This window comes from Vulpes lagopus, chromosome 11, assembly GCF_018345385.1.
Source record: "Vulpes lagopus strain Blue_001 chromosome 11, ASM1834538v1, whole genome shotgun sequence".
Lineage (NCBI taxonomy): Eukaryota > Metazoa > Chordata > Mammalia > Carnivora > Canidae > Vulpes > Vulpes lagopus.
Window position 1 is genome coordinate 75980467 of NC_054834.1, and position 23523 is coordinate 76003989.

The window sequence follows — 23523 nt, forward strand, 5'->3', positions numbered from 1 at the left end:
CCTGTTCCAGGCCGGCCGCAGGCCTTGCTCCCGCCTAGGCTTGAGGAGCCTGTGGGGAGTTCCAGCCCGGCCCCACTCCGGGGGCTTGTTGCGGGGCCTCCCACCCTCAGCCTCTCCATTCCCCTTCGTCCTCCTCAAGCCTCGGTGTGTCCATCTGCCAAATGGGTGTAATCGTCCCTGCCTCACCTACCTGTCTCCCAGGTCGGCAGTAACGATACAAATAAAATGAAATCAGAAACTAGCGAGTTACCCCCCGCCCCGCCCCCGCTCAGGGGTGGGAGGTTTGCCAAGCGCTGCGGGCATCCCGGGGAGGGGACTACAACTCCCATCCGGCTCCGGGGCGCGGGCGTCTCCAGGCCCCTCTCCCAGAGCAGAGGGAGAGGCTGTCGCTGTCCCAGGGGGCGAGGGAAGCGCTCCTGCCCCCGGCATCCCCTACCTAGCTTCGGGGCCGGCGACGGGCCCGGTAAGGCTGGCTCTGGGGCCGCGCGGGGATCTAGGCAGCCTTCCCGGCCCCCACGGGAGACCCCCTAGCCCAGCCCCGCCAGAGCTTACTCTTTGGGGTCCGCCCTCCCCACTTCCTGGCCGAGGGTTGGCCCAGTTCCCGCGCGCCTCCGCCCTCCCACCTTCACCTCCAGTCGCGCCTTCCATTGGCCAGCGCTCACCTGCCCGTCCGTCGAGGGGCGGGGCAGAGGGCGGGGCGCGGCGCCCAGGTGTGGGCGCGCAGGCTGCGAGGGAGGAAGGTGACAGCGGGGAGGGCGGGAGGGGCGGGGGGAGGACTCGCGGACGACCCGCGGACAGACGGACGGACGCGCCGGCGGGCGGGCATGCGGACGGCGCGGCTCTAGCCCGGGCGCTCCGGCCTCAGCCATGGAGCGGCGGCTGCGCGCACTGGAGCGGCTGGCGCGGGGCGAGGCCGGCGGTGGCCCCGGGCTCGACGGCCTCCTGGATCTGCTGCTGGGGCTGCACCACGAACTCAGCAGCGCCCCCCTCCGGCGGGAGCGCAACGTGGCGCAGTTCCTGAGCTGGGGTGAGTGGCCTGGGCGGGACCGAGGTGGGGTGGCCCGGGGGACCCTGTGCCGGGACTCTCCCCGCACGCCCCGCGCCCTCAGATTCTCCCGCCGGGAGCGGCACCCCCGCGGGCTGGCCTGACATGTTACTGGACCCCTTGGGCCCTCTCTGCACACCTTACCCTCCCTTAGACTCACAACACGCTCCTTACTACTCAGACCCTGGCGCGTGTGCGCCACTCACACAAACGTGGTCCCAAGCATAGACCTCGGACTCAAGTACATAATACGTGTGCTACGGGTCACGTCAGAGATTCCTCACTCACACTCCTACCTCATGACCCTGGAGAACAGTCACACATGCAGACCTCCATGTGTCTCATGCACTGACACACATGCTTTCTCTGGCTCCCACATACCACACGGACACACTGAGGTACTCACAGCTCAAGGAGAGACCCAGAGAGCCCCACACTTCACCCCAAACACCATCCGGACCACCTTGGCTATTACATGCTTGCCTACTTCTACTCCCAGATCCATGGGGATTGCACACCTACACACATTCCCACATGCACACTTCCATCTCTCGGCATCTCTCACACCCCAAACTGGACACAGAAACCAACCTCAGCCCCTTTCCCTCTGCAAGTCGCCGGCCAGGCTTCCTGAGGTCTATTCCCCAGCGACAGGGAGAGGGGCCTGGCTGGAGGTGGGTCTGTACCCCTTCCTGGTTGACTCATGAGTCACCGGAAGTGGCTGACCTGGAGTAACCCTCCACCCAGTGTGGGTACCGGCACCAGCCCCAGGCCTCCCTGGTTATGCCTGGCCAGGCCAGGGGGGAGGGCTGAGGGGCCTGGCCAGGAGGATGGGGTGAGGCTGGTGTTTGCCCGGTGGGTGACCAGCGTTCCCGGCACACCTTAGCTCTGAGCAGGCCCAAGGCCTGGCCTGGCATGGTTGGGGGGCCTGTAAGACATTCTAGTGAGCTGGCCCCCAGCCCGGCCCTGTCCTCCAGAGTGAGTGCAGCTAGGAAGCCCCTACCTCTGGTGCCTGCCACTCTCCCTGGGACTTCACCTTATTCATGTGTATCTGATTGTGTTGTCATCACCTGCTGTGATGCCTACGCACCTGTGTGTGCGTGTGTGTGTGTGTTTGCACACACATGTGCTTCTCCCTGCCTGCCTCTGGCGTCTCTGCCTGAGACCCCGGCATGGGGGCCTGTCTGTTGACATCTCCCAAGGTAACTGGCAGGGTGGTGACTCACTCTGCTCCCGCTCTGACTTGTCCCTGCTCCTGCCCAGAGCCCCCATCCCCTGCGGCAAGGCAAGAGGACTGGGCAGCCTGTCCTGGGGACCTTGATCCTCCTGACCATGGACTCCAGGTTTTGGCTCCTGTCTGGCTGATAGGTAGCCACCCTGGCCTCAGTTCCCCCTTGGAGGCCTGTGGCTCCTCCTCTCCAGCTGCACACACAGACCTGGGAAAGAGACAATTAATTTCTGTAATGAGGTTTCCACACCACCCCTGCTGCAGGGGTTCTCCCTGACAAACCTGTGGAGCAGCTCCCTGTCCTGCCCACAGACCCGCCCAGCTGGCAGGGAGTTACCTGGGGGAAACTGAGGCAGGGGGCCAAACTGCAGCTGCCCCCAGCCCCCACCAGGCACTCTTGCCTCCCTAAGCCTCCAGACTCCACTTCCCTCTCCGGGCCTGGAAAGGGTCCGAGAGCGGCTGGAGATGCCCCTCAAGGGAGTCTCAGGACTGGGAGAGGAGTAAGTTCTTGCCCAGATAAAGGCCAAGTCCAGATGGGAGGCAGTGCCTAGAGTTGTAGGGTTGGTCAGGCCTGCAGGACATCTTGAGCGCTCACTCCCTCAGGTGCCAGTGTCAGGGGCCAAGGAAAGGTTTTTTGGCTCTGTTTTTGAGTCTTGTGAGAACACGGGCAGAGCTATTTATGCCTCCAGACCCAGAAGGCCCCACACGGGAAAAGCCTATCGTCCCAGAGCAAGCCCTGCAGAACCATCTGACCTCTCCTCCAGGGCTGCCCCAGGCCTCACTCCCAGCCAGATACCTCTGGGCCTGCAGGCTCCGAAGAGGAGGGCTCACAGCTCCCAGTGGCAGGGAAGCCTCTCTGGGGACAAGGAATGTTGCCCGTCCAGTTTCCCAAGACAGGCCCAGGCCTGGTCCTGCCAGGCGCCAAGAACTGTGAGCTGAGGGTGGGAACGGTATCCCCTTCCTCCCCAGGGTGACCTGGTCAGCCAGGTTCAACCCCACCCAGGCTGGGAAGGACTACAAGTTCCATCAGCTCCTGGGATGGAGACTGCCTACCTAGCATCTGTGGACAGGGGTCCAGGGAACCATGGATTCCAGGAGGTCTCAGGGCCAGGTGGTCAGCAAAGCCTGGACCCCACCTTCCATGCTTCCTACTCACAACTGAGGGGGTTGTGGCCCCTCCCAGTCCTGGCCTCATGGGGGTTGCAGCTCCTGCTTTCTCCAGGCAAGAGAGAGAGCTGGGACCCTCCCTGCAGGTGCCCTGAGCCCCACTCTGTGTTCCCCTCAGCTAGCCCCTTCGTAGCGAAGGTCAAAGAGCTGAGGCTACAGAGAGATGACTTCGAGATCTTGAAGGTGATCGGCCGAGGGGCATTTGGGGAGGTGAGCAAAAGGCAAAGGCCTGGGGTAGATGGGAAAGGGGGTTTGCACCCAGGCAGAGCTGACCCCTATGCTCCCCATGGCCTCAGGTTGCCGTGGTGAGGCAAAGGGACAGTGGGCAGATTTTTGCCATGAAGATGCTGCACAAGTGGGAGATGCTGAAGAGGGCCGAGGTCAGTTTGGGGTCAGCTGGGACTTTGGCACCCTACGAATGGGTGGGGGTGTGGGGCAGGGTGAGGGTGCTGCCTGTGGGGAAATCAGGGCATGCTGGGGAAGGGGCAGGCATGGCTGCTGAGCCGGCAACCATGTTCAGTTCAGGTTGGCTGAACTGCCAACCTCCCCCATTGCTTTCCCACGATAGGCCTTTCTCAGAGACTAGCCTAGTTCCCATTTTCCTTAGAACTCTGAGGCCTGGAGCCATAAAGCACAGGCCCACCTGTGCCTGGCCCACACAGGCAACCTTGACCAGAGCTTCTAGACTTATTCTTCCTCTGTCCCCTGAGCTAGCAAGGAGAGTTTCCAGGGCTCTGATCCCATCCTTCCCCCTGCTCCCCAACCTGCTGCAGACTGCCTGTTTCCGGGAGGAGCGGGATGTTCTGGTGAAGGGGGACAGCCGCTGGGTGACTGCTCTGCATTATGCCTTCCAAGACGAGGAGTTCCTGGTGAGGATACTCAGCAAAGCTGGAGGGTGTACCCTAGGGACAAAGGAGAAGGCCCTTGGGGGCCAGAAGTGCTGGGTCCAAGGAGAGAGAGACCCCTGCTCTGGGCACCGAGAGGCACCAGCTGCTGGGCCTGGAGGCCCTGCCTGAACTCTGGCTGGTGGCTGGCTACCCTAGAGCTGCTGGAGACACTCTTGCCTTCCCAGAACCCCTCAGGACCATGGGGAGGCAGGCAGGAGGCAGGGCCCCGGGACAGGTGCCCCTCACCCTCCCCATCTGATCTTTGCCCCACCTCTCCCCCATCCACCACCACCCAGTACCTGGTGATGGACTACTATGCCGGTGGGGACCTCCTCACTCTGTTGAGCCGCTTTGAGGACCGCCTCCCACCCGAGCTGGCCCAGTTCTACCTGGCTGAGATGGTGCTGGCCATCCACTCTTTGCACCAGCTGGGTTACGTCCACAGGTAGGGCCCCCAAGGCCCCTGCTGCCCTGTCTAGCCCCTGCTAACTGCTCTGGGACAGCTGGCAGTTGCTGAGTCCTCACCACATGCCAAGCCCTAGACCAGGTGCTTTGTACACACAATGTCTTTGAATTCTCACACCAAAACCTTTATGTGATGGGGGCTGCTCTTGTGCCCACTTTACAGGTGAGAGAGTCAGAGTTTAGCATAGGTAAGCGCCTGGCTCAAGGTGACTCAGCTAGTGGTTTGCACCGGGTTAGTCTAACTCCTGCATCCCTCACTGCGTGCCCTGCTGCCTCCAGGGGTCATCCTTATGGGTCGCTTTTCCCAATCTAACCACCTTCCTTCTCGGGAGCCAGGAGGCCTCGCCACCAGCCTCCCTCCTGCATGCATGCACACACACGTTGTATCTTGTGAACAGATAGTGAACGCTAGTGTGCATGTGTGCCTGAACTTACACCTACACATGCAGGTCAAGCCCCTCTCTTTCCCTGCGCTCCTCAGGGACGTCAAGCCAGACAATGTCCTGCTGGACATGAATGGTCACATCCGCTTGGCTGACTTTGGTTCCTGCCTCCGTCTCAACAGTAGTGGTATGGTAAGGCCCCAGGGTGAGGGCAGGGGACACCTGGCCTGGAGAGCTCCCAGGGGAAGGAAAGACTGGGTCTAGGCCCCAAGTGGGGTCACCAGGCCAGTGAAGCCTTAGGGAATGGGGGTGTCAGGGCCAGAGCCGGGGCTACGGTGAAGGGGCATCAGGCCGAGCCAAGTCCAAGGCTGTCTTCATGGCATCTTCACCACCAACACCCCTAGGTGGATTCGTCAGTGGCAGTAGGGACACCAGACTACATATCTCCGGAGATCCTGCAGGCCATGGAGGAGGGCAAGGGCCACTATGGTCCACAGTGTGACTGGTGGTCACTGGGAGTCTGTGCCTATGAGCTGCTCTTTGGGGAGACGCCCTTCTATGCTGAATCCTTGGTGGAAACCTACGGCAAGATCATGAACCATGAGGTCAGGCCACCAGCTCTGGGATTCTGGGAGGACGGCAGGAGGCCTGACCCCATATGGTTGGTATACCCAAGGGGGTAAGATCCTGGACAGCCACCTGCACCCCTTCCCCTGGCCTACAGGACCACCTACAGTTTCCCTCGGATGTGCCTGACGTGCCAGCCACTGCCCAAGACCTGATCCGCCGGCTGCTGTGTCGCCAGGAGGAGCGTCTGGGCCGTGGAGGGCTGGACGACTTCCGGAACCACCCCTTCTTTGAAGGTGTGGACTGGGAGCGGCTGGCAACCAGCACGGCCCCCTACATCCCTGAGCTGCGCGGGCCCATGGACACTTCCAACTTCGATGTGGACGATGACACTCTCAACCAGCCGGTGAGCAGTGGGTTCCACTGCACTAGGAAAACTGCCTTGACCCTTGCTGGCCAAGGGAAACCAGAAGTTCTCCAGAGCAGTTGCTGGGTGGAGGATGAGGCCCTTGCTTTCCAGAAGCTCACGGGAGTCATGGTTCACCTGGGCTGGTTCACCTCTACCGAGGTGGGTTGTAACAGGTGAAGGTCCTTGGACCCCAAGTGTTATCCTAGTAACCAGAAGTCTTATCAAGAGGAAGGCTCTCAGCGGCACCTGGAAGGCCATGACCATAAGGGCTCATGGGAATTGTGGTCTGTTTAGGTGGGGGCCGTGGCACCCTCCTAGGTTCCATCTGAGCAGGAGGTCAGCACTCCCAGTCCCAGGGATGTCTCCTGGGTCTTGAGCCTCAGCCTGGAGCCATGCCTGGGAGTCTGACACTCCTTCCCCTCCTTCTGCAGGGGACCCTCCCACCACCCTCCCATGGGGCCTTCTCTGGCCACCACTTGCCATTCGTGGGCTTTACCTACACCTCCAGCAGGTGAGTCTAGTCATCACATACCTAGTGGGAGGCCAGGGGCTGCCTGGCCTGGTGGACACTGGGAATGCAGCCCACTGGGACCGTGGGAAAGGGGCTAAATGGCCTATCAGGTGCCTGTATGTGGCAGGGAGTGTGCTCTGAGCCCTCAGGAAGACAACTCTCACGTCCTCAAATTCTAGTGGAGCCATGCCTATGCCTCCTATGAGTCGCGTCCCAGCCTCTGGCCCTCAGAGTACCCTCCATAGCAGGCTCAGAGTGTTTTAGCCTCAGAACCAGAGGCCTGCAGTTGGAAGGACCCCTCCAAGTCCTGGAGACGCACTTTATGCCTCTTTATGCCCATTTTACACTGGGTCAGATGATCTAGTTCATTCGAGGGGCTGGCCTGAGATCACGGTGAAGAGGTACTCTGTGGTACAAACAAATGTGTCTGACCTGCACTCTGAGCGCCACTGGGTGCCAGGCATGGGGCCAGCTGGCCTAAATCACCATTTCCTCGTGGCAGTCCTTGAAAGAGGCCCTGTGAGGAAACTGAGGATCAGATATATTAGGTGACTATTCAAGGTCACACAGCCTATAAGGGCCAGGGTTGGGGCTTGAGCCTGAGTCTGGGATCTTGTGGGCAGTGCCTGGTCTGGTCTCTTTCTTCTGGCACAGAGCCCAGGGATGGACACAGAGCTGAGCTGGCTCACAGAGGGTGTTTCTTAGATGAATAAACGACTTGGATGAAGGAAGATGGAAGGGCTCTGGGCGGGGTGGGTTTTTTTTTTTTCCTTAAGATTGATTTATTTACGATAGACATAGAGAGAGAGAGGCAGAGACACAGGAGGAGGGAGAAGCAGGCTCCACGCCTGGAGCCCCATGTGGGACTCGATCCCGGGTCTCCAGGATTGTGCCCTGGGACAAAGGCAGGCATTAAACCCCTGAGCCACCCAAGGATCCGTGGGGTGGGTTTTTCTGCCAACCCATGTCGCCCTGCTCTCCCCAGTCCGGGCCCTGAGAGCAGCTCTGAGCAGTTGGCTGCCCTAGAGCAGAAGCTCCATTGTCTGGAACAGGAGAAGATGGAGCTGAGCCGGAAGCTCCAAGGTACAGGGGGGCCCGGTGGGCTAGGGCAGGGGTGGGTCTGACTCAGGAGCTACTGCTGGACTGGCTACTCACCTACGAGTGCCCCCTCTGCAGAGGCCCTGCAGGTCTCCTCAGACCACTGGGAGCTGGAACGGCTACGGAAGGAAGTACAGACTCTACAGGGCAGGCTGTCAGGTACTCCGCCCCCCAACGCCACCCCATCTCTTTCCCCCATCCTCACCCTGGAGGTTGAGGTGCTTTCCTAGCACACACTGGAGTCCAGCCTGGATTCCAATCCTGCCCTTACTGTATACAAGGTGTGATCTTGGGGAAGTATTTTAAATTCTCTGAGCCTAAATGTAGAAAATGAGCCAAGGAGACCCACTTCCCAGGCTGTGGTGAGAGTTCTGTGAGATGCTGCATGTGGAATGTCAGGCTGAGGCTGTCAGTACTTGTGGGCCTCAGTGACAATTCCTGGCAGAGACACCAAGGGATGGTGAGGCCGAGATGGATGGCAGCAGCCCAGGCCAGGACTGCAACCTATGGCAGGAGAGAGACCGGCTTGTCCAGGTGAGAGCTCAGTGAGGTGGGTGAGTGGCCTGGGGCTCCATGCTAAGGAGGTCAATACCCTGACCCCAGGCCTTGCCCTCTGCACCCCCTCGCTGACCCTCTCCCCGCCAGGAGCTGGCCGAGGCTCAGGCAGGGCTGCGGGCGCAGTCACAGGAGCTATGCAGAGCCCAGGAGCGGCAGGAGGAGCTGCTCCAGAGGCTGCAGGAGGCCCAGGAGAGAGAGGCAGCCACAGCCAGCCAGACCCAGGCCCTGAGCTCACAGCTGGAGGAAGCCCAGGATACCAGCAGAAAGGTGAGCGATGGGGGTAGGTAGGGACAGCAGCAGAACCCTGCCCCCTGTGAACCCCAGTGTGGCTGGAGGGAGCCCAAGGAGCTCAGGGCTGGGTGCTGGCAGCACCATGTGCCTTTGCATCCCCATTGTGGCTGGCTGAGGCCCAAGTGAGGGGATATGTTTAGAGTGGGGCCAGCTGGAGGTCCACTGCCTACCTTCCTGCTAGGGCTGACAAGGCCCAACAGTCTGCAGCAGGGGAGCGGGTTGGGGTGGACAGGGTCAGCAGTGGCTGCCTCTGAACCTTGTTACAGTTGCAGGCCCAGGTGACCACACTTTGCCGGGAGGTGACACAGCTCCAGAGACAGTGGGAGCAAAGTCTTGAGAAGGAATCTTTCCGAGTCAAGGTAGCAAGGTCTTAACCTTCTTCCAAGTAGCACTCCCTTTGGCCTGACCTACTCAGGCCTGGTCCCTAGGGTGGGGTGGGCCATGGCCTCTCAGGCCCCTGCCCTGACCCCTCTCGATGTCCTCAAGACCATCCACATGGCCTCTGAGACCAATGGCACGGGGTTGCCTGAGGGTGGGCCGCAGGAAGCACAGCTGAGGAAGGAGGTAGCTGCCCTTCGCATGCAGCTGGAGGCAGCCCACAGCCATGGGTGAGTCGGGCAGCCTGGGTAGGTAGGGGACGGGAGGGGGGGTCTGAGCTGGGAGTCATTGAGTCATCCACTCTTCCCCAGGCTGAGTGGGAAGGAGGAGGCTCTGTGCTGGCTCCAGGAAGAGAACCGACGGCTGAGCCTGGAGCAGGAGCGGGTGAGCATGGCAGATGGAGGGCACAGAACTGGTGGGGGCAGTGGGAACAGAGGAGGGGAGCTGGCAGGGTGAGTGGTCCATGCTGCTGGGGTCCCAGAGCAGGCTGTCTCCCAGCCCTGTAGGACCCACAGCCGGCAGGCAAGTGATGGTGAGTAAACAAGGGTGGACGTGGATTGGGATCGGGGGTGCTGGGGTCCCTGAGGCCTGACCCATCTTCCTACCCGGCCCCCAGCTGGTGGAAGAGCTGGAGCGGGAGCAGCAGAGCAAGCAGCAGCTGGAGGGCGAGCGGCGAGAGACGGAGAGCAACTGGGAAGCCCAGATCGCTGACATCCTTAGCTGGTGGGGGCCGAGGGGCTAGTGGGGAGGGGCTGGCCCCAGGCAAGGGGGCTGAAAGCCCAGGCCATGACCCTGAGCCCCCTTCCCAATCAGGGTGAACGATGAGAAGGTCTCAAGAGGCTACCTGCAGGCCCTGGCCACCAAGATGGCCGAGGAGCTGGAGTCTATACGGAACGTGGGCACCCAGACACTCCCTGCCCGACCACTTGTGAGCCCCAGAAATACCCTGGGGGGAAGGGGTACCACTCGGCAGGTGGGGACACTGAGCTCTGGGAAGATCAGGGACTTGCTTGAGCTCACAACAGATCAGTGGTCTATCTAGGGCTTTGAGTCCGGCAGTGCACTCTGGTGGGCAGGACCTCTGAAGCAGCCAGGCCCAGGGATGTCTTACATGGGTACCCCTCTGGCCACCAGGACCACCAGTGGAAGGCCCGGCGGCTGCAGAAGATGGAGGCCTCAGCCAGGCTGGAGTTGCAGTCGGCCTTAGAGGCCGAGATCCGGGCCAAGCAGAGCCTGCAGGAGCAGCTGACACACATGCAAGAGGCCCAGCTGCAGGCCGAGAGGTGAGAGTGGAGGAGGCCCTGCATGGGGGCTCGGGACCCACGCAGTGGCCTCTGACAAGCCCTCACCCCACTCTTAGCCGTTTGCAGGAGGCCCAGAAGCAGAGCCAGGGCCTGCAGCAGGAGCTGGCTGCGTTGCGGGAGGAGCTGGCGGCCCGTGGGCCAGGGGGTAGGTGCTCGTTGGCGTGCCTGTCCCTGAGCAAGGCCCCCACTTGAGCCTCACGGGGACTGGGCTGGGGAGGGGCATGACAGCCCTGCAGTGCTCTGGAGACAAGATCTGGTTCCAGACTCAGCTGCTTTACCCCACCATCCGTTACCCAACACTTAGCAAGCACCTGCTGTATGTGTACCCACCACAGCCTGCAGTCACTGCTCCATTTTCCTGCTGGCCCCAGTTCCTCAGGAATGAGTGTTGGGCCTGGGCCAGGGCCACCCCCACCCCGAGTGACCTTTGCTTTCTGTCTGCAGACGCTAAGTCCTCAAACTCCCTGATACCCTTCCGGTCCCTCTGGAGCTCAGAGGTGAGAACTGTGCGCAGGGGCTGGTTGGGAGGCATCCTCCGGTGAAGCTCAGGGGCCTTGATTTCCCCCCCTCATCTCACTCCCCAGAAGGATTCCAGCAAAGACCCTGGCATCTCAGGAGAGGACCTGAGGCCCAGTGTGGAGCCAGAGCTGAGGCCAGAGGGCCGCCGCAGCCTGCGCCTGGGGGTGAGGAGGCGGGAGTCCCGCTTTTGGAGGGCTGGGCCACCCACCACCCGCCGGGCCCTCCTCACCTGTTTGCTTGCCCTCCCCTGCAGGCTGTGTTCCCCAGAGTGCCTGCGGCTCCCACCACCCCAGCAGAAGGACCCCCTGCAAAGGTCAGCACCCAGAGGGCTGGAGCGGGGTAGGGGCACCAGGCCATCTTGCCGGGTCTCCAAGGACCTGCTTGGGTCCCTCCGCGTGCATCATGCTGGCCGACTACACTGGGGACGGCGGCAGTGAGTTTGAGTGCTGTGACAGACTCATTGCAGCTGGGTTCACACTGCCCCAGGCTCATTCCCTGATCCCATCAGACATCTCAGGGTGGCCTCAGGGGTGGGACACAGGGCCCCAAGAGGCCGTGGACAGGCGTGGGTAATGCGTGTCCTGCCTCCCCAGCCTGGCTCACACGCGCTGCGGCCCCGGAGCTTCCCGTCCCCTACCAAGTGCCTCCTCTGCACCTCGCTGATGCTGGGCCTGGGCCGCCAGGGCCTGGGCTGTGATGGTGAGACCCCACACCCCACCCCCGACACCCGCATGCCCACCTCCTGTCCCCAGGTAGAGAGAATGAGACTGCTCTGATCCTGACCCATCCTGGTTTTCCTCTTAGTCCACCCCTCATTCCCGATGCTCCATTTAGTTTTTTTTTTTTTTTCTCACTTGACTGGGGAATTGGTGACAGCTGGAGGTGCCACCACAGCCTCAGGGAAGCCCAGGGTGGGTAATACTTAGAGTCCTGGTTCTGGGCTGTCCCCACCCAGCCTCACACCGCCTGCTTCTCCTGCTTCCCCCATAGCCTGTGGCTACTTCTGTCACTCCGCCTGCGTCCCCCAGGCCCCGCCCTGTCCCGTGCCCCCTGACCACCTCCGCACAGCCCTGGGTGTACACCCCGAAACGGGCACAGGCACTGCCTACGAGGGCTTCCTGTCGGTGAGCTGGGGCTGGCTGGGGAGGGGGAGGCAGCGGGGGCCATCTCAGAGCCTGGCGGGCCCTCCCATGCCTGCCTTCCCCCCAGGTGCCCCGGCCCTCGGGCGTGCGGCGCGGCTGGCAGCGGGTGTTTGCTGCCCTCAGCGACTCTCGCCTGCTGCTGTTTGACGCCCCAGACCCACGACTCAGCCCAGCCAGTGGGGCACTCCTGCAGGCACTGGATCTAAGGTGGGTGCCAGGGAGGGGCAGGGGCAAAGGGGTGCGGCAGTGGGGGGCTGAGGGGGCGGCCAGAGGCAATGTGGTCTCTGACCAGCCCCATGGACCTCCCCAGGGACCCCCAATTCTCAGCCACCCCTGTCCTGGCCTCTGATGTTATTCACGCCCAGACCAGGGACCTGCCACGCATCTTTAGGGTGAGCGCCAGGGCAGGTGGGCTGGGCCACCGTCGGCCTCCATGTGGCCCTGCTCCAGCCACTCTTCTCTGTCTCCTTTACCATGGCTGCCCTCCTTACCCGCACCCCAGCCCTCCTTACCCGCACCCCAGCCCCCCTGCCCCCCATTGCCTCCATAGGGACGGCTTCGGTAGCCTCCACTCCACAGCCGCGGTACACTTTCTGTTTGTGAAGCTGTGTCCTGCTAGTCTTGGGGCCTCCTGTGGCTTCCCATCACCCTCGGGGCGCTCCTGCCCATGGCCTTGAGACCTCACATGTCTGACCCTGCCAGCCTCCCCAGAATTCCTCTGGAGCCTCTCCCTGCTATGAACATACGTCCCCTTCCCCAGCTCTGAAAGTGCCCTCTAACCATGGATCCTGCACATCCTGTTTCCTCTGCTGGGCCCAGACCACACCCCAAGCGTTTCCCCACCCTGGACCATTCCTGGTTCTTCCACTCATCCCCTGGGCTCCAGCAGAAATGTCTCTTCCCCTGAGAGGTCATCCTGGCCTGGGTTAGGGGCTCTGCTGCATGTGCCCACGATGCCCTGTCCCCTACTCAAGCACTGGTTCAGGGCTCTAGACTTACTGGTGTGCTTGTCGAACCACCTGCTGCTGTAAGACAGCTTCTAGCACTGCACCTGGCCACTCACGTTGGTGCTAAGAGGCATCAGTGGGTGGAGAGAGGGAATGGCCAGCCCTCAACCCACAGCCCTCTCACCTGAGTCCCTGCCCACAGGTAACAGCCTCCCAGCTGATGGTCCCCCCCGCTGTGTGCACTGTGCTGCTGCTGGCAGAGAGCGAGGCCGAGCGGGAGCGCTGGCTGCAGGTGCTGGGCGAGCTGCAGAGGCTGCTGCTGGACTCACGGCCAAGGCCCCGTCCTGTGTACACCCTGAAGGAAGCCTATGACAACGGGCTGCCCCTGCTGCCCCACGCGCTCTGCGCTGCCATCATCGGTGAGTTACATGCTGAGGGGCATTGCCCCGGGCAGGCTCTGGGGAGGACTGCCCAGTGACCACTGCCCAGTCCCTATAGCCATGAGCTGTGGTCTCCACATTACATATGTGACCCTCCCCTGGGTATGGGTGTGTGGCAGCCTTTGCTGGGGGGCCGGGGGCTTGGCTTCTGCCACTCCATTTCTCTGTGCCCCGGTTTCTGCTTTTGCTCAAATAATCTTAAGTGAGTGAAAAGAGCAAAGGCTTTAGGAAGAGACAAATGAGGGTTCCAGGCCCGGCTCTCTTACCAGCAGCAGGGTGATCACGGGGGAGCCTGGACGTAGCTGAGCCTCACATGACCTCCTGTGGGGCAACTGTGTTCATCCCAGAGCCTGGAGCTCGGCGGGACCTTCATGACAGCTGGGGAAGAAGTGAGGGAGTGGTGCTTCCTGGCTTCTCCGGGCAGCTGCCGGGGCCCTGAGCCAGCCCCTGCCCTGGAGAGCTGGGACTTCCCCTGGCATGCAGAGTGGGAGCTCCTGGAGAGCCTATGTGGCTCCTCCAAGTCCCCTGTGTCAGTCAGGAGCTGGGGGGACAAGGGCATTGAGCAGGGACTGCTGTGAATGTACTCTCAGCCTGCACTGTTTCAGCCTCCAAGCAGTGCTGGGAAAAGGACCCATTGTCCCCACTTTGCATAAAGAAAGCCAAGGCTCTGAGCGGTGACAGGTCTTACCCCAAACCCCACAACTTGGGGTAGGGGCTCTCACCCAGCCCCCTGCCCTTGTGGGCCTTCCATCCAGTACAGCCAGCCCAGACTTTGAGAGAGAAGGGTCCAGTGATGCAGGGACAGTGGGATTGCCATCCCCACATCCTCAGGAGAAACTGAAGCTCAGGAAGGACAGGCAGGCTGTCTCATCTCCGGCTGTCAGATGGGCTGTCTGACCCAATCCTCTCCCTCCCTCTACTAGACCAGGAACGGCTTGCTCTGGGCACCGAGGAGGGGCTATTTGTGATCCACCTGCATAGCAATGGTATGTGCCAGGCTGGGCTGCCAGGGTGGACCCAGGTGGGGGTCAGCCCCAGAGGACAGAGGATGGCATGGGGCTGTTCTTCACCCACCTACTGGTGACTCTTCTTTGCCAACCCCGAAGACATCTTCCAGGTCGGCGAGTGCCGGCGGGTACAGCGGCTGGCTGTGAGCCCCATGGCAGGCCTTCTGGTCGTACTGTGTGGCCGTGGCCCCAGCGTGCGCCTCTTCGCCCTGGCCAAGCTGGAGAGTGCGGAGGTGGTGGGTGCCAAGATCCCCGAGTCTCGAGGCTGCCAGGCGCTGGCAGCCGGGCGCATCCTGCAGGCCCGCACCCCTGTGCTCTGTGTAGCTGTCAAGCGCCAGGTGCTCTGCTACCAGCTCGGCCCAGGACCAGGGCCCTGGCAGCGCCGCATCCGTGAGCTACAGGCACCCGCACCTGTGCAGAGCCTGGGGCTGCTGGGCGACCGGCTGTGCGTGGGAGCCGCCGGTGCCTTTGCCCTCTACCCACTGCTCAATGAGGCTGCGCCCTTACCGCTGGGGGCCAGTCTGGTGCCTGAGGAGCTGCCAGCATCCCGTGGGGGCCTGGGCGAGGCTCTGGGCGCTGTGGAGCTCAGCCTCAGTGAGTTCTTGCTACTCTTCACCACTGCGGGGGTCTATGTGGACAGCGCCGGCCGCAAGTCTCGAGTCCATGAGTTGCTGTGGCCAGCAGTGCCCACAGGCTGGGGTAAGGCCTGCGGAGGGTCCTCCTGCCTGACCATACCCTGCTTTGCCCTAGGTGGGCTGCACCAGATCTTCCTCTCCCATGCCTCTGCTTATGCTCTTCCCCCTGTCTAAACTCTTCTTATACCTGGCAAACTCTTAAACAGGTCCTGCCCCAATGCCAGGGCAGGGCCTGGAGCTGGTAGGCTCTCCATAAATGACCACCATGATTTCTGTCATAGTCATTACTGCTTTCATGCTCCCTGCCCTGCCTTCCCCCATCACTGGCCCTTTGTTCCTTTTTGCTCCCCATCTGTGTGTGCAGACCTCTGCCCTACTGCTCTTCGCACTTTCTTGTAATGACTGGTTTGGTACACCGGGGGCCTATGAGGGGCTGTGATGGTTTCTTTATCACATCCTGCACCCAGTCCAGGGAAGCACACCTTCGGGGCTATGAATGTTTGGAGGAATGAATGAGTGAGTCAATGAATGAATTAATGAATGAATGAATGAGCAAACAAGGCAGTGGAAGCATCCAGCACATTCACATGTAACTGTGAGATGGTGTTCGGGCTAGAAGACGGGGACAGAACTCCCTTCATAAGCAGTGGCTCTTCTGGGGTTGGGCCTGGGAGTTGGGTGTAGCGTAGCACAGACTTAGCCTGTAGGAGTTGGAATCAGACTGCCCCGGGCTAATTCCCAGCTCTCTCCCACCACTGCGTGACCTTGGCCATTACTTAGTTCTGGGGTTCCATTCTGTCATCTATAAGTTAGGGATAATAGGATCCCTGGGTGGTGCAGCGGTTTGGCGCCTGCCTTTGGCCCAGGGCACGATCCTGGAGACCCGGGATCGAGTCCCACGTCGGGCTCCCGGTGCATGGAGCCTGCTTCTCCCTCCGCCTGTGTCTCTGCCTCTCTCTCTCTCTCTCTGTGACTATCATAAATAAAAAAATTAAAAAAAAAAAAAAAAGTTAGGGATAATAATACTACCTGCCCAGAGCTGTTTGAGAAGTCAAGGAGAGGGCAGCCTTGGTGGCTCAGCGGTTTAGTGCCGCCTTCAGCCCAGGGCTGATCCTGTAGTCCTGGGATCGAGTCCCACATCGGGCTCCCTGCATGGAGCCTGCTTCTCCCACTGCTTGTGTCTCTGCCTCTCTCTCTCTATGTCTCTCATGAATAAATAAATACAATCTTTAAAAAAAAAAGAAAAAAAAAGAAGTCAAGGAGAAAAAAGTTAGCCAAGTGGTTGGAACTATGCCTGGCATGCCACTGAGCGAGTGCTCCATAGACTGTAATCTCTGATTGGTTATGGACGGTGGGTGGGACAACCTGAAGTCTTCAGAAGGACCTTGGGTTGGGCATGGAAGTCACTGTGCCAGAGCCGAGGACAAGCCCCCAGAGGTGCGGGACTTGCCAGGGCGGCACAGCACAGTCTCCTGCCCTGCAGGTTATGCAGCCCCCTACCTGACAGTATTCAGCGAGAATTCTATCGATGTGTTTGACGTAAGGAAAACAGAATGGGTCCAGACGGTGCCACTCAAGAAGGTGAGGGTCGTCCCCCCCCAGGCTCCTGGCCCTGGCCTCGGTGCAGTTGGGTAGCACGGCTGACCTCTGTGCCTGCTGCCTCAGGTGCGACCCCTAAACCCGGAGGGCTCCCTGTTCCTCTTTGGCACGGAGAAGGTCCGCCTGACCTACCTCAGGAACCGGCTGGCAGGTGAGGAAGCGCGTGTGCATGAGAGTACGGAGAGTGTGCGTTCACGTGTGGCTGTGACCCTGAGCTCCAGCGGACGGGGGCACTGGGGGCTTGTGAGCACCGTCCGGCTCTCGGCTTCTCCCACAGAGAAGGACGAGTTCGACATCCCCGACCTCACTGACAACAGCCGGCGCCAGCTGTTCCGCACCAAGAGCAAACGCCACTTCTCCTTCCGCGTGTCGGAGGAGCAGCGGCAACAGCGGCGCAGGTGTGCGTGCGCGATGCGGCCGCTGGGCGGGGCCTCCCACGCCTGGGGGCGGGGCGACGTGCAGGCCAGTCCGGGGGGAGGGCCGGGGAAGCGTCCCTTTCGCCACCGCCCCCCCAGTACTCCCTCTGCCCGCAGGGAGATGCTGAAGGACCCCTTTGTGCGCTCCAAGCTCATCTCACCGCCCACCAACTTCAACCACTTGGTGCACGTGGGCCCCACGGACGGGAAGCCGGGCGCCAGGACCCAGCCCCCGGTGAGTTCTCCGAAGCCAATCACAAGCCTCCCCGGTGGGGCTCAGCCAATCACCGGCCCCTCCGACGCGCTGGAGCCAATTGCAGCCCTCTGCTTACCTCGGGGCCTGGGGCCTCGGCACCCCAGGCTGGCGCGCCCCCTGGTCCCAGCCCTGCCGCACTGTCCCCCCAACAGGCTCCAGAAGGGAAGGGCCGTGGTAGCCGCGGCTCTGGCCCGCAGCGTCCCCACAGCTTCTCGGAGGCCTCGCGGCGCCCAGCCTCCGTGGGCAGCGACGGGCTCGCTGGTGACGCGGACGCCAGTAAGGACAACCCCTCCGTTTCCCCTGCCTCCACAGCCCTCCCCCAAATTTCCACCCCTTTGGACACCTGATTTGTGACCTTGGGTTTGTGTTCCCTCTCTCATCCTGCCCCTGGCTCAGGGAAGAGGAAGCCTTGGACATCTCTGTCCAGCGAGTCTGTGTCTTGCCCCCAGGGACCTCTGAGCCCGGCAGACTCCCTGATACAGGTGAGCTGGTGGGGCTGTTCCCCCTCCTATAAAAGGACAGGTAGCTCTGTTCTTGCTAGGCCTTGTGCTGGGACCTGAGGCTAGAGAACAAGCTGAGCCCATCCCTCCCGGGATCCTAAGAGAAAGACTAGCCCCACAGTGGGCCCCAACAGAGGCCTGGAGGCAAGTTGTCCCAGGTGGGCATTTTAGCTCAGACTGCTCCAGGATTGTGGCCCTGGTTGAGATGTCGAGCCCCTCTGAGCTTATTTCACCTATAAAATGAGGTTACTGTTTGATATTATTATTATGTAAGTGATAACCAGATGAGGTGATGATTGCTTCAGCAGGGTACCTGGCACATGGGGAGAAGGCCACAGAAGGGGAACTCTTTAGAGGCCCGGCCTGAGGTGAAAGGATCAGGGGAGGGCACAGTCCACTCTGGGAGGGGACCTAGGAGGAGCTGGGAAGGCTCCCATTCACCCTCTGGCCACTTCTCCACTGCCACCCCCACTTTAGCCACACCAGGCTGCTGGGAGCCCTGGAACTTGCCATTTTCTTTCACACCTTCAGGTTCTTGCGCCTGCCATCCTGTGTCCCCCACCCCCACCCCGTGTCGTCCCCCACCCCTGCTTGGAATCCTCTCCTTAACATCCAGGCCACCTTCAAGGCTTTGCGCTAATAGCACTTTTTCCAAAGATCACCTAAGTGCCTGGCAGCCACCAGCTTCTTTAGGGCCCACGCCCTGCTCCCTCCACCCATCCTTGTCAGTCCTTATGTGCTAGGGTTTTCCTTGGATGCCAGTCCTCCTCCCTCAACTCTGGGCTCCCTGATAGTGAAGGTCAAGTTTGTTTTCTGCCTGGAGTAAACCATGTTTGTTGATAGATGAGGAATAGAGTAAATGAACAAACGGATTTTGATTTGGGCTCCAGAGTTAATTAAAGTTGGAGTTGCCAGGGTTCTTCTGTAGGCCCACCCCCACTTCACATCTGGCCCCCTCGGAGGGCCTGGATGCAGCAGGTGATGGGTCCTGGGGAGGCCTCTGGGAGGCACTGGGAGTCTTTCCTTCTGTTTCCCCTCCAGGTGTCAGAACGGCCCCGGAGCCTCCCTCCAGCCCCTGAATCAGAGGGCTCCCCTTGACACTCTTTGGCAGGGGCCACCCTGATCCCAGGACCAAGAGACAGGAATGAACAAAGAGCTTGAGGAATGCCATGCTCCGGCTGGCCCGGGATGTGTGGAAATTTGGACTCAGGGAGGCCCTGTGTTGGAGGCGACTCAGAAGCTGGTCTGGGTACCCAGGCCCTGGGGGACCTTGACTCCCAGCCCTCATCCTGCCTTTGTTCTCTGCTTTCACCTCCTATCTGTGCTAGCTACTGGGAACACAGTGGCCCCCTTTCTGCTCTGAGGGCCCATCTGCCCTGGAGTCCAGGGGCAATCGTGCCAAAGCTCTCCTTTCCAGTGCCAAGCTTCAGAAAACCTGCAAGCAAGAGTTGGGCTGAGGGATGGAGAAGGACAGAGGCCCTGGGAGCAACCTGGGGTCTTGGCTATGGACTGTCTAGCTCTTAGGTGGGGCCAAGTTGGGGCATAGCGCTGTCTCTGCTTGGGGTCAAGGTAGGAAAGACAGAGTCTGATCCAAAGGAAAGGAGGGTGGGGCTTCTGGCTGGTTTAGTCAGTAGAGCGTGCGACTCGAGTTCAAGCCCCATGTTGGGTGTAGAAATTACTTTAAAAATTAGAAGGATTAAAAAAAAAATAGATGGATTTTTTTTTTTTTTAAAGAGGAGAGACAAGGAGCAGGAGCAGGGAGGATGTAGGTGAAGGAGGGTGTAGGTGAAGGAAGTGAGGGGGGATGGGAAAGGAAAGGAAGTGGAAGAGGCAGTGTTAGTGACTGGCAGGAAGGGAGAGCCATCCAGAGGAGGAGACAGATAAAGGAGGAACTCTCAAGAGGAGCCAAGAGGAGCCAAGGAGCAGAGAGCCGAGGGGAGCCAGAGGAGCACACTACTGAGAGGGGCCTTTCTCTGTGATCAGGAACAGAGAGGGACCCTGTGAACCAACTGACATTGCATCTAATCCGCCCAGGGGGGAGGTAATTCCTGGACAGGGACAGGATGGGGAGGGTATTTATAAAGGCTATTTGGTAGGAGATGGACCCTGATGGGGGCCTGCTGGAGGGTCTCCAGACACACCCTGGCCCTTGCCAGAAAAGGGGTGGTCCTTTCTCTCAAACCTTTAACCATCTGTGTATTAGGGAGCAATAGGGGGCATTTTATTATTGATCATAGTCATAATAATGACTAATATAATAATTGTTATTATATTGCTATTTTTATTAAACTTCCCTCTACTGATAAGTTGGGGGCAAAATAAGTATTTATCTCTTCAAACACCATATTCCCAGGAGGGATTGACCTGATGCTCTGTGAGGCAGTGAGAAACCAATAAAGATAACTTTTTCAGCTGTTGGCCTCCCTGCTTGAATCTGTCCTCCTTGGGTTCAGAAAACTGGGGTAACAGATGGAGGGAGGAATGGATGTCTGGGACAATTGTCTTCCCTGCACTTTCGGGAATCAGTACACACGCAAATGGGGGTAGCAAGGACAGTTCGATAGCAAAAGGACAGTTTATAGAAGTATGGGCAGTGTTCATGGTGGCTACCAAGGAGTGGCAGCACTTTTGAGCCCCAGCAGTGTGGGAAGCTGTTACCACCACCAGGCCACACAGCAGGAAGATACCAGGGTGTCACCTGACAGGAGCTGTGTCTCTCCATAGAACTTGGCTGTGGTTGAGCAGAAAGGTGGCAGCCAGCCCAGGGAATAAATTCCTCATACCTCACTCTACTCCCTCCCTCCATCTCCTGCCTCCCAAGCAGCATCCAGAGGACTTTAGAGCTTGGTTTCTGCAGCTAGTGGAGCGCAGCCTTGGGGGTACTGAGCTGCGGGGAGAGGGGCAGAGGGAGAGAGATGGAGCTCCAGGTTGGAGCAAGGTGGGAGGGGAAGGGCAGGGCAGGGCATGCCAAGGGTAGCCAGCCCACTCTTGCCCCACCCAGGCTGGGAGGTGTGGGAGACCAGAGGAGACCTGGGAAGGCTCCTGTTCTGAGCTCAAGGGTCCCCGACTGAGGGGGACGCCTGGGTGGCTCAGTGGTTGAGTGTCTGCCTTTGGCTCAGGGCCTGATCCCGGGGTTCTGGGCTTGAGTTCCACATCAGGCTCCCCGCAGGGAGCCTGCTTCTCCCTCTGCCTGTGTCTCTGCCTCTCTCTGTGTGTCTCATGAATAAATAAATAACATCTTTAAAAAAAAGGGGGGGGGGGTCCCTGACTGAGCAGGACATAGGCCTGATGTGCATGAAGAAGAAGGGTACAGCCTGTGCATGCCCTGGGATCAAGGTAGGCCTGGGGAACTGATGGCTATGCTCTGAGACTAGAGCCAGCCCTAAACTGAGGAAAGTACCAAGACAAGGCTGTAGTGTCACATCTGGTTGGGGATGGAAGGGTGTCCAGGGAATTCCAGCCCTAAGAGCCCAACAACTTCAGAGGCATCTCTTAAGAATAAGAAGTCCTAAAAAAAATAAAAAATAAAAATAAAATAAAATAAAAAAAAGAATAAGAAGTCCTGGGCAGCCCAGGTGGCTCAGCGGTTTAGCGCTGCCTTCAGCCCAGGGTTCCTGGAGTCCCGGGATTGAGTCCCGCATCGGGCTCCCTGCATGAGCCTGCTTCTGTCTCTGCCTCTCTCTGTGTGTCTCTCATGAATAAATAAATAAAATCTTAAAAAAAAAAAAAAGATTCTGTCTCTCTCCCTCTGCCCTCTCCCCCACTCATATTCTCTCTATATATAAAATAAATAATAAATAAATAAATCTTTTAAAAAAGAAAAAGGAGCCACCAGAAGTCACTTTTAGTGTCTCAAGAGATTTAACATTGATACAAGAATACCATCTAATGACAATCTGTTATTGGTATACTATGATCCCCCAAATTCATATGTTTAAGTCCTAACCCAGCCCTCTCCCACAATACCTCACACCCTTCCTTTCCAACTAGGGCCCAGCAGAATGGCTACCACAAAGAAGGGTGGTGAGAAGAAGAAGGGCCATTCTGCCATCAACAAGGTAGTGAGTGACCAGAGAATACACCATCAACATTCACAAGCGTATCCATGGAGTGGGTTTCAAGAAGCGTGCCCCTTAGGCACTCAAAGAGATTCGGAAATTGCCATGAAGGACACAGGAACTCCAGATGCGTGCATTGACACCAGGCTCCACAAAGCTGTCTGGGCCAAAGAAATACGGAATGTTCCATACCATATCCGTGTGCGGTTGTCCAGAAAATGTAACAAGGTTGAAGATTCACCAAACAAACTCTACACACTGGTTACTTACATACCTGTCACCACTTTCAAAAATCTACAGACTGTTAACGTGGATGAGAACTAATCGCTGACTGTCAAATCAAGGTATAAAACTGCAAAAAAAAAAAAAAAAAAAAAAGAAAGTCCTAACCCCAAATACCTCAGTAAGTGACCTTACTAGGAAAGAGCCATTGCAGATGTAGTTCATTAAAATGAGTTCATTAGGGATCCCTGGTGGCGCAGCGGTTTGGCGCCTGCCTTTGGCCCAGGGCGCGATCCTGGAGACCCGGGATCGAATCCCACATCGGGCTCCCGGTGCATGGAGCCTGCTTCTCCCTCTGCCTGTGTCTCTGCCTCTCTCTCTCTCTCTCTCTGTGACTACCATAAATAAATAAAAATTAAAAAAAAAAAAATGAGTTCATTAAGGGGAGCCCTAGTCCAATATGACTGGTTCCTTTAAAAAAGAGGAAACTTGGGATGCCTGGGTGGCTCAGAAGTTGAACATCTGCCTTTGGAACCAGGGCGTAATCCTGGAGTCCCAGAATTGAGTCCCGTGTCGGGCTCCCTGCATGGAGCCTGCTTCTCCCTCTGCCTGTGTTTCTGCCTCTCTCTATCTCTCATGAATAAATAAATAAAATATTTTTTAATAAAAATAAATAAATAAAAAGGGGAAACTTGGGGACACCTGGCTAGTTCAGTCAGTAGAACAGGCGATTCTTGATCTTGGGGTAATGACTTCAAGCCCCATGCTGGGGTTAGAGTTTACTTAAAAACAATTTTATCTTTTTTTAATAATTTTTTTATTTATGATAGTCACACAGAGAGAGAGAGAGGCAGAGACATAGGCAGAGGGAGATGCAGGCTCCATGCACCGGGAGCCCGACGTGGGATTCGATCCGGGTCTCCAGGATCGCGCCCTGGGCCAAAGGCAGGCGCTAAACCGCTGCGTCACCCAGGGATCCCTTTTTTTTTTTTTTTTAAGATTCTATTTATTTAGTTGAGAGAGTATGAGTAGGGGGAGGGGCAGAGGGCCAAGTAGACTCCATGTTGAGCTTGGAACTCAATGCAGGGCTGGATCCCAGGACCCTGAGATTACAACATGAGCTGAAGTCAGATGGTTAACCAACTGAGCCACCCAGGCACCCCATCCCCCAATATTTTTTAAATTAAAAACGGGGAAACTTGGACACAGACATACACATACAGGGAGGAGGCCATGTGAAGGTGAAGCTGCAGGCAGAGATCAGGGTGATGCTTCTACAAACCAGGACCACCACAGATTGCCAGCAAACCCCCCACAGGTGAGGAAAGGTCTGGACCAGATTCTACCTCATGGCCTCGGAGGGAATCAGCCCTGCCAACACTCTGACCTCAGCCTTCCAAACTCCAGATGGGGAGACAAGGCATTTCTGCGTTTTCAGTTGTTTAAGTTGCCCAGTTGATGATACAGCTGTGTCAAAAATGCTCTTTATAG

General features: G+C 58.7%; 1 protein-coding gene across 6 annotated transcripts; it reads left to right on the plus strand.

Moving 5' to 3' along the window:
• Positions 1-279: 279 nt before the first annotated feature.
• On the plus strand, positions 280-20165 carry CDC42BPG (CDC42 binding protein kinase gamma). 6 transcript variants are annotated; one of them, XM_041723042.1, is made up of 37 exons: positions 280-1027; positions 3559-3650; positions 3737-3820; positions 4214-4309; positions 4624-4772; positions 5274-5367; positions 5580-5780; positions 5900-6148; positions 6583-6662; positions 7648-7745; positions 7839-7919; positions 8206-8294; positions 8406-8585; positions 8876-8968; positions 9096-9217; positions 9299-9371; positions 9604-9710; positions 9801-9915; positions 10122-10270; positions 10348-10436; positions 10736-10788; positions 10879-10974; positions 11064-11123; positions 11404-11509; positions 11801-11934; positions 12020-12159; positions 12263-12344; positions 13102-13318; positions 14263-14325; positions 14446-15045; positions 16465-16562; positions 16647-16731; positions 16858-16978; positions 17114-17231; positions 17405-17528; positions 17649-17734; positions 18058-18776. In XM_041723042.1, exons 1-37 carry the CDS (start codon positions 868-870, stop codon positions 18493-18495), a joined length of 5022 nt encoding a protein of 1673 aa, XP_041578976.1. In that variant the 5' UTR covers positions 280-867; the 3' UTR covers positions 18496-18776. The 6 variants fall into 6 exon arrangements, with proteins under 6 accessions (XP_041578976.1, XP_041578977.1, XP_041578974.1 ...); XM_041723043.1 differs by having other exon boundaries at positions 281-1027; positions 8882-8968; positions 10876-10974; XM_041723040.1 differs by having other exon boundaries at positions 282-1027; positions 10876-10974.
• The last annotated feature ends 3358 nt before the right edge of the window (positions 20166-23523 follow it).